The sequence below is a fragment of the Neopsephotus bourkii genome, unplaced genomic scaffold (assembly GCF_033783945.1).
Source record: "Neopsephotus bourkii isolate Nb327-2 ecotype Australia unplaced genomic scaffold, CSIRO-AGI_Nbou_v1 NB_379, whole genome shotgun sequence".
In the NCBI taxonomy this organism is placed as follows: domain Eukaryota; kingdom Metazoa; phylum Chordata; class Aves; order Psittaciformes; family Psittacidae; genus Neopsephotus; species Neopsephotus bourkii.
In genome coordinates, this window is record NW_026900884.1 from 1,882,310 (window position 1) to 1,894,331 (window position 12,022).

A 12,022-nucleotide genomic window follows, 5' to 3' on the forward strand; every position below is an offset into this window, starting at 1 on the left:
CTTCACAAAAAATATCTTAAATATTTTATATTTTGGTATATGTAAATCCTTCATGTTTGTAAATGGTACAAATACAGAAAAGTTCTATGTAATAACTTCATTTAAAAATATAATTGGATTCCACAAAACTTGTACTAAAACCAGGAAAAACACCTGTGATTATTTGTAGGCTGTGACAGATAGTAGAACAAGCATCAATAGCAAAGGGAATGTATAGCAACCAACAAGGCTGGAATTTAAACAAAAGCTGAGTTATGGTAATAGCTGGACAAAAATAACTATCTGAATGATTTTAAAATTTCCATGAAATCATTCATTGGAAAAGGCTGAATTACCAAAGACTTTAAAATGAAAAAGCTAGGAAAAATTAATACTTTTGAAACATGCATGTAATGCTGTTATGCCTGTGTGAAATCAGAAAAGGTATCCAAACAATAATTCCTCTGTTTTTTACTGATGGTGCTTAAGAGATGCTTTCTCTGAAGGTTAGCATATTGAGTGTGTATTAAAAGCACCTTTCACCACTCTTGACAGGGAAGCTATATAAAATGGCAAGTAACATTTTATAAATTATTTACAATGCAGTTCAGATGAGAGCAGGCCACTAAAATATTATCTAACAATAATCAAGAAGGTGCAGTGAAAGCATGTGTGAATAGCGAAATTCAGAGGTGCTGAACTGGGCTTTCCAGAAACTCTGTGTTCCTGCACTTCTCCTCCCAGCTAAACCCCCTTTGAAGCCAGATAAGTACTCTGGGCATCAGCCTGAAGTCTGTATTAGACACTGCTTGAGAACTTCTTGGGATGCTGTTGTTGGCACCGACAGCACAGGTGATGAAAGTTTACTGAAATGCCCATCAACATTTGTGTACCTCTTGTTTTTAATCCGTGTCCTTGAAAGTGCACAAAACTATCTAACAGCAGAAACATGGAAATTTGTTCTAGATTTCCCCCAGGGATGTGAACTACTCTGAACTCTGGGAGATGGAAAAAACTTCTGCAAGGTTCTATGGTTTTAGGGCACTAATTGTAGCTGATGTCATGACACAGATAACAAGGTACTTTTCCTTTGTCATAAATAAGAGATGTGCACTGTATGTGCTCTCTCCCTAATGCATATTCTAGTCTTTATATTACTATCAAATATTATAAAGCAATGTTGGAGTGTAGGTTATTCACTCATCAGGGATATGTAAATCCTGTTAATTTTAGAAAGTATGTTTAATAAAATTGCATCATTGGCAGAGACCTTTTTATGGCTCTGTACTGTGTTTCTTAGACAGAGAAAATCCTTTGCATAAGGTTCAAAGACAAAAATTGTTTTCCAGAGGAGCTGCGTGCCTAGGCTGCTTAGGCATTTTGAAAATCCCACTAGGCCTCTATTTACAGCTTTTTGGCACCTAAATGCACTCAAAAATCTGGCTCGGGAGTTATTACAGTAACACAAAGGAATAATAACTTACGTTTTTCATGCCAGAAGGATTTTACTGGCACTGAGCATCTTGATGTTACACTGGGGGAAATTATATTTACATATTTGAGAGCGCTGAATTAATTATAACATAAAATAAAACTTTGTTTAACATATGTAAAGAACCTGTTTTCAGATACACTGTTCCTTGTAAGGCCTGAGATTAAGTGTTTTACCAAGCCTATGAAAGCTGTAAAGAGGGAGATGGCCAGTGTTCAATTAGTTGTGGTTGATTAGTAGTATGAAAACCAGACATGGAGCAACCAAACTAGGTTGCTCAGCCTTAATGCCAGATCCATCACTATTATTTTTACTTTTTCTTCCTTGCTGCTGTTCTTTTCCTTCAGCCTCTCAAAGTCTGCTTGTCCAATTTCCCGTTCCTATGAAAATATCTTATATAATTTTAAGATATCCTTGAAATGATACATTTTGACAATTTAATGTTATGAATCAGAAAGAGGAGCAGATATTTTGGCTTCTGGGTTATCCTTAAGCAAGGGAGGAAATGAATGGAGTCTAGTATATGTACTGAAGTATGTACATATTTTCTTCATGGCCTCAGGAAGACCTCAGCGCTGAAAGCTCTATATTAATTTTTGATGGCTATTTTCTATTCTCATAAAACTGTTTCTTTATATCTGTGTAGTACAGTTGAAGCAGCAAGAGTTATAGGGCTGCGAAAATGTCAGTAATACTTTTATAATTTAATTTTATACTCACAGTCATAATTGCAGAAATCAGGTTTTGACTCATTTTTCCATAACTCAGGTTGTATATCCATCTGTGATAAAATGGCTGAAAATAAAGTTGATAGTTGATCTATCTTAGGTAGGATTTTTCCACCTTGCTTCCTCTCTTGAACATGAGCAATGAGAATTGCAAGATATAACATTTCTGACGCATTCTGAAGAACTGGTAAAATCCAAATTCTCTGCTATGCTAAAAATAAAAATCCAACTTGACATGGAAATAGGGCTATTTATCACTGAAGTAAATTTGTGATGAAATAAATGTTTGTGCTGTAAACCTGTTTGTTTGCACTCAGTTTGCGCTGATGGAAATAGAGAGTGACACCTCGCTGGATCCAACACAATGTCTGCAGCAAACTTTAGCATAGTACTCTGATGACCAATACCCCATTCTCTGGGAGAGGAAGGTAGTTTCCATAGTCTCTTCTGTAGCTGTTTGGAGATCACTTTGTGCCTAAAAGCAGGAGAGTAGTTATCTTTTCCCTACTGTACCTGCCGCAGATACCAGTACATACTAGGGTAAATAGTAGAAAGCAGTGTTGGCAATGCACACCAAAGTTATATTTAAACACATCTCTAATGCTTTCTCTTTCCTTTTGTTGCCTTACTAGCAAAACAGGAAAGTGTTTCTTTTATTGTAAAGTCAATTTCAATAACTTGTTTTTGTTTGCTCTCTTAAATGAAATTAATTACATGGAAATAGCAAGCGTACAGGTGTAAATACAGGTACAAATACAATATTTTTTTATACTGTTATTTAGTTGTATTCTAAGACATAGTTCTTAACTAGCAATAAGAGGAATTAATTTTATTTGGTTTTTTTTTTTTAATAAATTGAAAATTATTGTGCCCTGCAATTTAGAAAAGTGAGATTTAAAAAAAATTTGAAAGCAGAAATTGATGGAACTGGGCCATTAAACCAGCTGAAGACCTGGATGATATTTTCAGATAAGTTTGCCATGACCAATATTATTTCGATAAAGTCTTTACAGGTAATGGCTATTTTTTAGAACAAAATCATATTTGCACCTGTCTGGAGTACTTCTGTACATGAATTCCCTGCTGGTAGAAAGCAAATGATGTTTCTGCTTGTGTAGCACCTGGTTTTGATTTCAGAGGGGAAACAGAAGAAAATTACTTCAATGGGTGGTGACATTAAATACAGCTGCTGTCTGCCAGAAAGCATGTTATCCCCCTTTTACCCAAGTGAAAACACTTCTACCTTGCATCATGGATAAGATCAGAGCTCCAGCTGTATTCTCCCAGAGGAAGAGACAGAAAGGGATACGTACTCCAAACCTTACTTGCAGTTATGAAATAAAGTTCAATGAGTTTGTCATTTTTATTATGCAGAGGAAGATGGGCATGACCAGAAGGACATTTTTGATGGAGCTGGCAAGAAGGAAAGGCTTCAGAGTAGAAAGTGAGCTAAGGTAGGAAAATATTTATATGTGTAAAAATAACATGTAGTAATGCTGCTTGAAACATTCTTATTTGATAAATGCAGTCATAAAAGTGCCTGTGGTTGAAGCTTTTGCCTGTGTATTGGTGGATGTACTTTGCTTTCTGACTATAAAGATGCTTCAGGATTTCAATAGGTGTTCCTAAAGTGTGTCTTCTGAGCAGAGAGTAGGTGCAATATAAACAGCAACATTTCTTATTTTTCATCTCTAAACTCTGTAGTTTTAATTTGTTTTAAGTCTGTCAATTTTAACATGTCTGCCTTTTCAGGGTGCAGCTTCTCACACAGAAAATAAAAAATGCAAGGTGTGAACTTGCAAATATTTTTCATGGGATAGGTTTCTGTGTATCTGTATAGTCTCAATGGAATCAATGAGTTATGCCTTCACCTGATTTAAATAGGCTGTTATTTTCCCCTTGAAGTCAGATAAAGATTAATCTGAATTTAAAGGCCACTTCCTGAAATGAAAAAAAAGATTAGACATATAGGAAGAGAAAATGTGTGTGTGTGTGTCAGGTCATTTCTTTAGAAAATCTCTGATAGTCTAGTATTTAATCTTCTTGTGAGTAATACTCTGATGTGAGTCTCAAAGTTACTGGCTTACATTTTGGTACAATCTGGAAGAGCACTGGAGAAAAAAAATGTAAGACTAAAATACCACAGATGTGGCATTTCAGGGTGAAAATGTACTCCAGCTGTAGATTCATCCCATGGTGTTTCAATAACCCAACGCATTTTGAAGGAAGCCTTCTTCCAAATAGTGCTTGTCATGAGTGCTAGTTGTACAGTTTTGCAGTTTTTGGAAAGATACATCATTATGTATGTTGTCTGAAAAGCTGGAAGAAAACCTAGTATTGATCGTTTCTCTGTATCTGTATGCAGATAGTATACAACTGGGTCCTCCTTATAAAAGCTCATTTCCACAGATTTTTCAATCCTATCAACTTTGAAAGCCTGAGGAAGAAGGGAGGATGAAATAATTTGTAAAGCAAGATTCAAGCAGGTATTGAGCAGAAGTAAGTAATTAGAGTCTGATACAAAACTAATTGAAGTCTTAGGGAAAAAAAAATTAAGTGGGCTGTTCTGAAACCTACATTAACAACCCATTGAGGACTGAGTAGAGGCTTTATCTGAGCTGCTTTGACACACAGGTGTTTATTGCTAGTATTTCAGACTTTCTGTAAGTTGTATGCAAGGCAGGAGTTGTGTTTAATTTCAGCTTAGATGCTACTGGATAACACTATTTAACTGTTGATTTTTAATTTTTTTTTTTAATACTAGAGAAATTGCTAAATCTGTTATATTCTGTGCCAAGAAAAAAAGCACAGCTGCACAGGTACCAGAGGAAACTGGTGCACAGCAGCAACAAAACTGCTGCTGTGAGCATAGTAATGGCAATGTTCCCAGAGCTGCAGCTTGGTATAAATATATTACATATGAATATTTTATATAAAGTGAAATAAACCACAGGAAACAGAAGTTCTATGTCCCTAACTGAATTTTTTTTTTTTTTACTCAACTAAAGATGTGATGGTTTAGTGACAGTTGAATTGAGCAGGGTTAAATAATAATATTAGTAGCACTTTTTTTCTTGTTCCGTTCTTTTTTTTTTATTATTTTCTTTGTTGAATTTTTGTGTAGGTTTTTGTTGTGTTATTTTTGTTGCAATGGGTTTTACTTTATAAGTTGTACACCATGGAGGAAAAAATTGTGGTATAACATGATGTTTTTAATCTTTCTGAAATGTAATATATTCAGTACATTTCTTATGTTTCCAAAATGTAGTAGATTTAATTCATTAGAGAATTAATGTGATAAGTTTCTTCTGGGATGACTCCAGTATTTGTCACTGCGACTTGGCAATTTAATGAAATCCATGGTTATTGTTAGGAATCAGGGTCACAGGGTTTTGTTGGTCTCCTGGAATGCAGTTTGCTTTGAAAGGTGGTGTGGTCTGCCTTTAACAGCTACACAGCTGTCTCTACCAGTGCTGTTCTCTTTGCTTGGACAGGTTAGTGGCTTAGTACCTTCAGGTGTTACAGAAGGGCTGCAAAGCAATCTGTTGGGTCTGTTTACTGTGTACACACAAGGCTGTCACCAGATGGGCTACCAGGAGGTTATGGAAGCTCGCAAATAGAGGTGGCTGCCATCAGGATAACTTTTATTCCAGTTCTAGGCTTATTTTTATAAAACCTATATAAAATAATGATATCGTCTGTCTGTGCCTTTCCCCCAAGAGATTTAGGAATTTATTGATACCAGTTATTTTTAGCATATATTTTTGAGATACTGAGGTCCTACAGGTTTCATGAAAATGAAGAGCTTGCTCCTTTATTTATTATCTTTGTGGGTGACAGCACCTCCCTAGGGTGTTTGTGGAGGGGGAACCCTAGGAATCACTCCGAATTTCTATCAAGTTACTAGTTTTCTAAATTTGCTGAGGAGCACCAGCAGGTCAGGTAGAAATTTACAGACCATCCTTAATATGTGTGTAATTTTTTCTTGAAACTTTGTCCCTGTCTTTTACCTTCCTGTGAAAGGTGAAGAACTGTATCTTTTTAATTATGAAGTATCGTGGGATTCTTTCTAATGTTATTCTAGGACGCCAGCCCAAATTTAGTGTAACAACATTTGTCTTACTGCATTTTAAGCCATGTACACCATATAATCTGATGCACAATAACTCGATCTGTAAATTTCACATTCACTAAACTAGGATAGCAGTTTTGTCAGAGGCTGGCCTCTTAGTAGCAAGGAAGTGGTCTTTAGATGGAGAGCATAATTCATAAGATTTAAGTCATCAATATTTGACAATGCCATATGTAAAGATCGTAATGTAAGTGCAGAAAAGTTAGGTTTACAGAAAGATATTACTAGCTGTAAAGCTTAAAGAATTATTGTTAGCAGACTTTTTAATGCTGTAAAGCTTTCATTCATTGATCAGAAGGGCCTCTTGGGTGTCATAAAGCAGCCTTTTCATTATGGTACTGCTTCTACAAGCCAAATATTTTCAGAGTTTCAGAAAAAAAGTGTGATAGTATCCTAGGGAAGGAAAATGATGCTCAAAAAAAAAAAAAGCTGCATTTATAGGAGCCGTCAGACTAAAGTCTTTCCTCAAACTAGATTCAGTGACTGCAATAGATATTTTGTGATATGAAACCGAAACTGGTTCCCACATCCTAATGTAGAATATATACTGCAGTTTTCAGGAAGTGCATGGTAAGTAAATATGGAAATAGCAGCTCTGCAAATGTGTTCAGGAAAAAAATATATTTCTTTTTGTGTACTTTTTGACAGTGACTCTGTCACACATATTGTGGCCGAGAACAACTCCTACCCAGAGGTGCTGGACTGGCTGAGAGGACAGGGTGTGGGCGATAGCTCCAGATTTGAACTACTGGATATCTCTTGGTTTACAGCCTGCATGGAAGCGGGAAGACCAGTTGATTCAGAAATGAAGTATCGTCTCATGGTAAGAGAGATCCTTCAGTGCAAATCATAGAATCATAGGTTAGGGTTGGAAAGGACCTTAAGATCATCTAGTTCCAGCGCCCCTGCCATGGGCAGGGACACCTCGCAATAAACCATCTCACCCAAGACTCCATCCAACGTGGCCTTGAGAACTGCCAGAGATGGAGCGTTTACTGCTTCTCTGGGCAACCCATTCCAGTACCTCACCACCCTCATAGTAAAGAACTTCTTCCCTATATCTAACCTGAACTTACCCTGTTTAAGTTTGAACCCATTACCCCTTGTCCTGTCACCACAGTTACTGATGAAGAGTCCCTCCGCAGCATCCCTATAGGCCCACTTCAGATACTGGAAGGCTGCTATGAGGTCTCCACGCAGCCTTCTCTTCTCCAGGCTGAACAGCCCCAACTTTCCTAGCTTATCTTCATATGGGAGGTGCTCCAGTGCCCTGATTATTTTCATGGCCCTCCTCTGGACTTGTTCCAACAGTTCCATGTCCTTTTTATGTTGAGGACACCAGAACTGCACACAATACTCCAAGTGAGGTCTCACGAGAGCAGAGTAGAGGGGCAGGGTCGCCTCCTTCAACCTGCTTGCTGGTCACGCTCCTTTTGACTCAGCCCAGGACACAGCTGGCTTTCTGGGCTGCAAGCGCACACTGCCAGCTCATGTTCATTTTCTCATAGACCAACATCCCCAAGTCCTTCTTCAGAGGGCTGCTCTGAAGCTCTTCTCTGCCCAACCTGTAGCTGTGCCTGGGATTGCTCCAACCCAGGTGTAGGACCTTGCACTTGTCATGGTTAAACTTTATGAGGTTGGCATCAGCCCACCTCACAAATGTGTCAAGGTCACCGGAGTGGTCCACCTATCAAACTGATGTCTCTCCAATTTAAAGACAAGAATGTCATGTGGGACAGTGTCAAACGCTTTGCACAAGTCCCGGTAGATGACATCAACTGCTCTACCCTGTCCATCCATTCTGTAACCGCAACCTAGAAGGCCACGAAATTGGTCTGGCAGGATTTCCCCGTAGTGAAGCCATGCTGGCTGTCACCAAGCACCTTGTTGTTTTTCATGTGCCTTAGCATGCCTTCCAGGAGGATCTGCTCCAAGATTTTGGCAGGCACAGAGGTGAGACTGACTGGTCCGTAATTCCCTGGGTCATCCATTTTCCCCTTCTTGAAAATGGGGGTTACATTCCCCTTTTTCCAGTCGTTGGGAACTTCACCTGACTGCCATGATTTTTTTATATACGATGGACAGTGGCTTAGCAACTTCATTCGCCAGCTCCGTCAGTGACATTCAAAATACAGTGACAGTAAAAAATTCAAAATACTAATAAAAATTTCAAAATATGACATACAAATACAAAACTCAGAATACAGTGACGTTCAAAATGAATTACTGTGTGATTATTTATTTATTTACTTTTAACCTGAAATCATATATAGTTATGTTGTGACAGCATTTCTGACTTCAAAAACTTTTTTTTCCTTAAATTTGTATGAGTAATTTGCATAAGTTTAGTAGATGAAAAAGACTTTTCATATCTTCTGTATCAGTGTTTGGTAATGTGAAGTTACCACACTGTCACATGTTCCAAAAAAAAGGTGGGTGCTGTTAAAGGGGAAATATCCATATCTATCAATGCAGCACTTGCTGTTGTTGTAGTACCTGTAGCATTCCCCCAAATTTTTCAGCATCACGGTAAATGTTCCCCTGAGAGCAGTGCATTTTAACAGGCTTTTGATGGAATGCTTTGCCTCTTCAAAACAATACAAAACTATTAAAACCTTTGCTGTTTGGAAATGATCATCTGACTGCTTGGCCGTTGAAGGACCTGTGAAATGGAGACTGCTACAGTCTGGATATGGATTTACAAACTTGGTACCATCAGGTAGAACTGTGCAAAGAAAAAGAGGTTTTATTATATTGTGTTATCTCTCAATGGGAGCTGTAATTCAGAGGATATTGTGAATGGTGGATTGACTATTTAGAATCATAGAATATTTAGGGTTGGAAAGGACCTTAAGATCATCAAGTTCCAAACCCCCTGCCATTTGGTAAATGGTGTCTGACCTCAAAGCAATGGATGTTGACATGTTTTCCTCTGATCTATATATGAGAAAAGAATGTGCTAGTTTTTCAAACTGGAGCATAGTGTGAAATGGTGGTATTCAGTACCCCCAGTAGAGACTGTTAATGATGAGGGTGTGGTAGGAATGCCGTGTTGTGCACAGCTCAATGATGGCATGTGTTGCTAGGCCATGAAATAACCCTGCAGTGCAGCAGGATGAACCTGTTCTCTTGTTCTGCATGCACTTGAGCCTCACAGTGATTGATTTTAATGTGTGCTGGTGAGGAAATTAATTCATACATCAGGAGAATTAAAGGTCTGATCTAAACTGAAGTAAAGTGAGAGATTCCTGCTAATTTCTGAAGGTTTCCATGTGAATTGTCACCCCCCTGTAAAATGATAACTGGCAAACCCATAAACAGTGGGACCATGGCAGGATCTGCAGCATGTACTTTCCTGTGAGCCCTAGGATGCCTTAATATTTAACAGCAATACTGTGATGTTTGCTGCTTCTTCACACTGATGCTTAGATTACTAAGGATGATTCATAACTGCCACCCTTCCCCAAGAAAAACTGTAGCTCCTGATTTATTTTTTCAGTCAGCTTTCATTGCCAGAAACTATTTTTCAGAATTTTACATGTAAGAATTGCTGTTTAATGACACTTGGCGGGGGGAGTAGTGAATACACCAGATGGAGCTGTCACTCTCAGACTGGACATAATTCCATGACAGAATATGTGTTTATATTTGCAGTCCTTCCAATGAAATATTTTTTCTAGTATATTTATAACAATTTCAGCGAATCTGCTGGAGGGAGAATAGACCAAAGAAATCGATGCAAAACAAAAAACTGAAAATCTTGTAACTACTGCATTACGTAATCTCACAGGCAAAAATATGGTCATAAAAATATGGCTACTCAGAATGCAAAGAAGTTCTCTAAACAAGAAATAAATCTAAAATGTGAGCAAAATCCTGTGAGTTTTGTGGATTTTCACACCATGATTAAAAGTAAACCAAATTACCCTTTATTTACATTATTAATTTCAGCAGTACATGAAGATCTATTGGTTCAGATAGCTCAGAAAATATCTTTTAATAGATTTACTTTTCTTTTTTTTTTCCCCCAAAGCAAGAAATGCCTTTGTCTGTCTCCAAAATGCCTCCCAACAGTGCTGAAGCTTACTTTTAAGAAAAAAAGAAAAGAAAAAAAAAAATCAATGAGAAGGCCACTGCTTTAGTTTTCTTTTATATATAAAAATCCTTCTCGAATACTGCTGGAGCAGGAACTTCTGCAAAAGGTAACAACACTGTCAGGAGATCATTATTATGCTTTGAGACTGGCTCTGCAAGTAGGAATTTCTGGTTTTATTGAAACATAAAGATTTCATGCTAATAAATGTGGAGTGCAATAAGCAAGCCAGTGACAGCTGTACAATTAACTTTAAAGCATGTAGTTAAGACCAGTCTTAATTATGTAGTGGATCTAAAGTAATAAACATTTTTGTAAAGCAAATAAGGAAGAAAGAGAGAGGATTTTAGAAGTTGAGCCAATTTAAAAAGAATTTTATTGTTGCGATGTCACCATGATTTTTTTTTTTTTTATGCCTTGAGAGATGAGAAAGGATTGAATTAAAGGTTAATTTTCTTTTTAAGTACTAGACCGAACTCATACATAATGTAATTTAATTGGAGCTTCACTGAAGACAAATTTGGTCCATTATGTCAGACTTGTAAAATGTGAAATGAAAGTGAATTAGCGAACTTTGAACTCAGGCTACATTGTGAAGGCTTTGAGGTAAAAGGAATAGATTGCATTTGGCTAATGTTTTGGGTGAAGTCTTGTTTACATGTACGTTAGTGATACAATTCCTATTAATAGCAGTAAGATTTAATTTTTCAGATCTTACAGTAGCCTGTTTGGAAGGTCATTCTTCATTCAGGACATTTGTACTAGAAAGAAATGTCCTTCATGCAAAACAAGGGGAATGAAGTCAGAGTCACAGACCATTAGCTAACATACTAATTGCAGTCGTCACTAAAGTACATCTTTCTGCTGTTGTGAGTGATCTGAGAGATGCTCTGATGATAGTGATTTATAGAGTATAAAAGGTTGGATGACCAGATCAAAGATGGTCTGAATTCTTATTGATTCATTCAGTAATAGTTGACTTTTACAGTTAATAGCTATCATTTAATTTAATAGGCTGTGAAACTGTGGTAGCCAAACATCTGCTTTAAAGGGAAATTCAAACTTCTGGTAGAAGAATGTGTTTGTCCAGAGATACCTGGGCATTTTGGACAATAGCAGGACATGGACATTAATATGTATGCAAAGTCATCCTCACATGCTAGAAAGTAGTGCTGTTCCCTGGGTAATAAAAAGAAAGAGGCAGAGGGGAAGCTTTCAGAGGGATAAAAAGAAAGCAAGAGAACCATAAGTGGGTTGGCATGCACAGCAGCCTTATGAACTCTGTTGTGACTGCATATCTTCTGTCTTTTCCTTAGTCAGAACCCAGAAGTTGTTATTTTTATTTTTTTTTTGAAAGAGAAATATTTATTTTGTTGAACAAGGGATTTCCCTTCATATTAGGAAAAGGAAGTAGTACATCTTTGGATCCTTTGCCATATCATGTGACAGGCAACCGATATGTGACATCTTCCAGAGTGTCTTGCTCTGTTTCCTTGTGAGAGAGGCTCTAACTGATGGTAGAAATTCTTCATACTAACAGTCATTTTCCCAGAAAATAAAATGAAACTTATAAACTGTCTGCCTTGTCTTCATAAAAT

General features: G+C 37.3%; 1 protein-coding gene across 4 annotated transcripts in view; it reads left to right on the plus strand.

The window, feature by feature from the left end:
- DNTT (DNA nucleotidylexotransferase) overlaps positions 1–12,022 on the plus strand; it is a 124,355-nt gene that overhangs the window by 24,158 nt on the left and 88,175 nt on the right. For 2 of the 4 annotated variants that reach the window (XM_061349028.1, XM_061349029.1), the window contains exons 3-4: positions 3,574–3,653; positions 6,980–7,154. In XM_061349028.1, coding sequence (XP_061205012.1) covers positions 3,580–3,653; positions 6,980–7,154 — 249 coding nt within the window. In that variant the 5' untranslated portion in view covers positions 3,574–3,579. Of the gene's footprint in view, positions 1–3,415; positions 3,654–6,979; positions 7,155–12,022 lie in introns of those variants that run through there. The other 2 variants (XM_061349026.1, XM_061349030.1) reach the window with 1 other exon arrangement.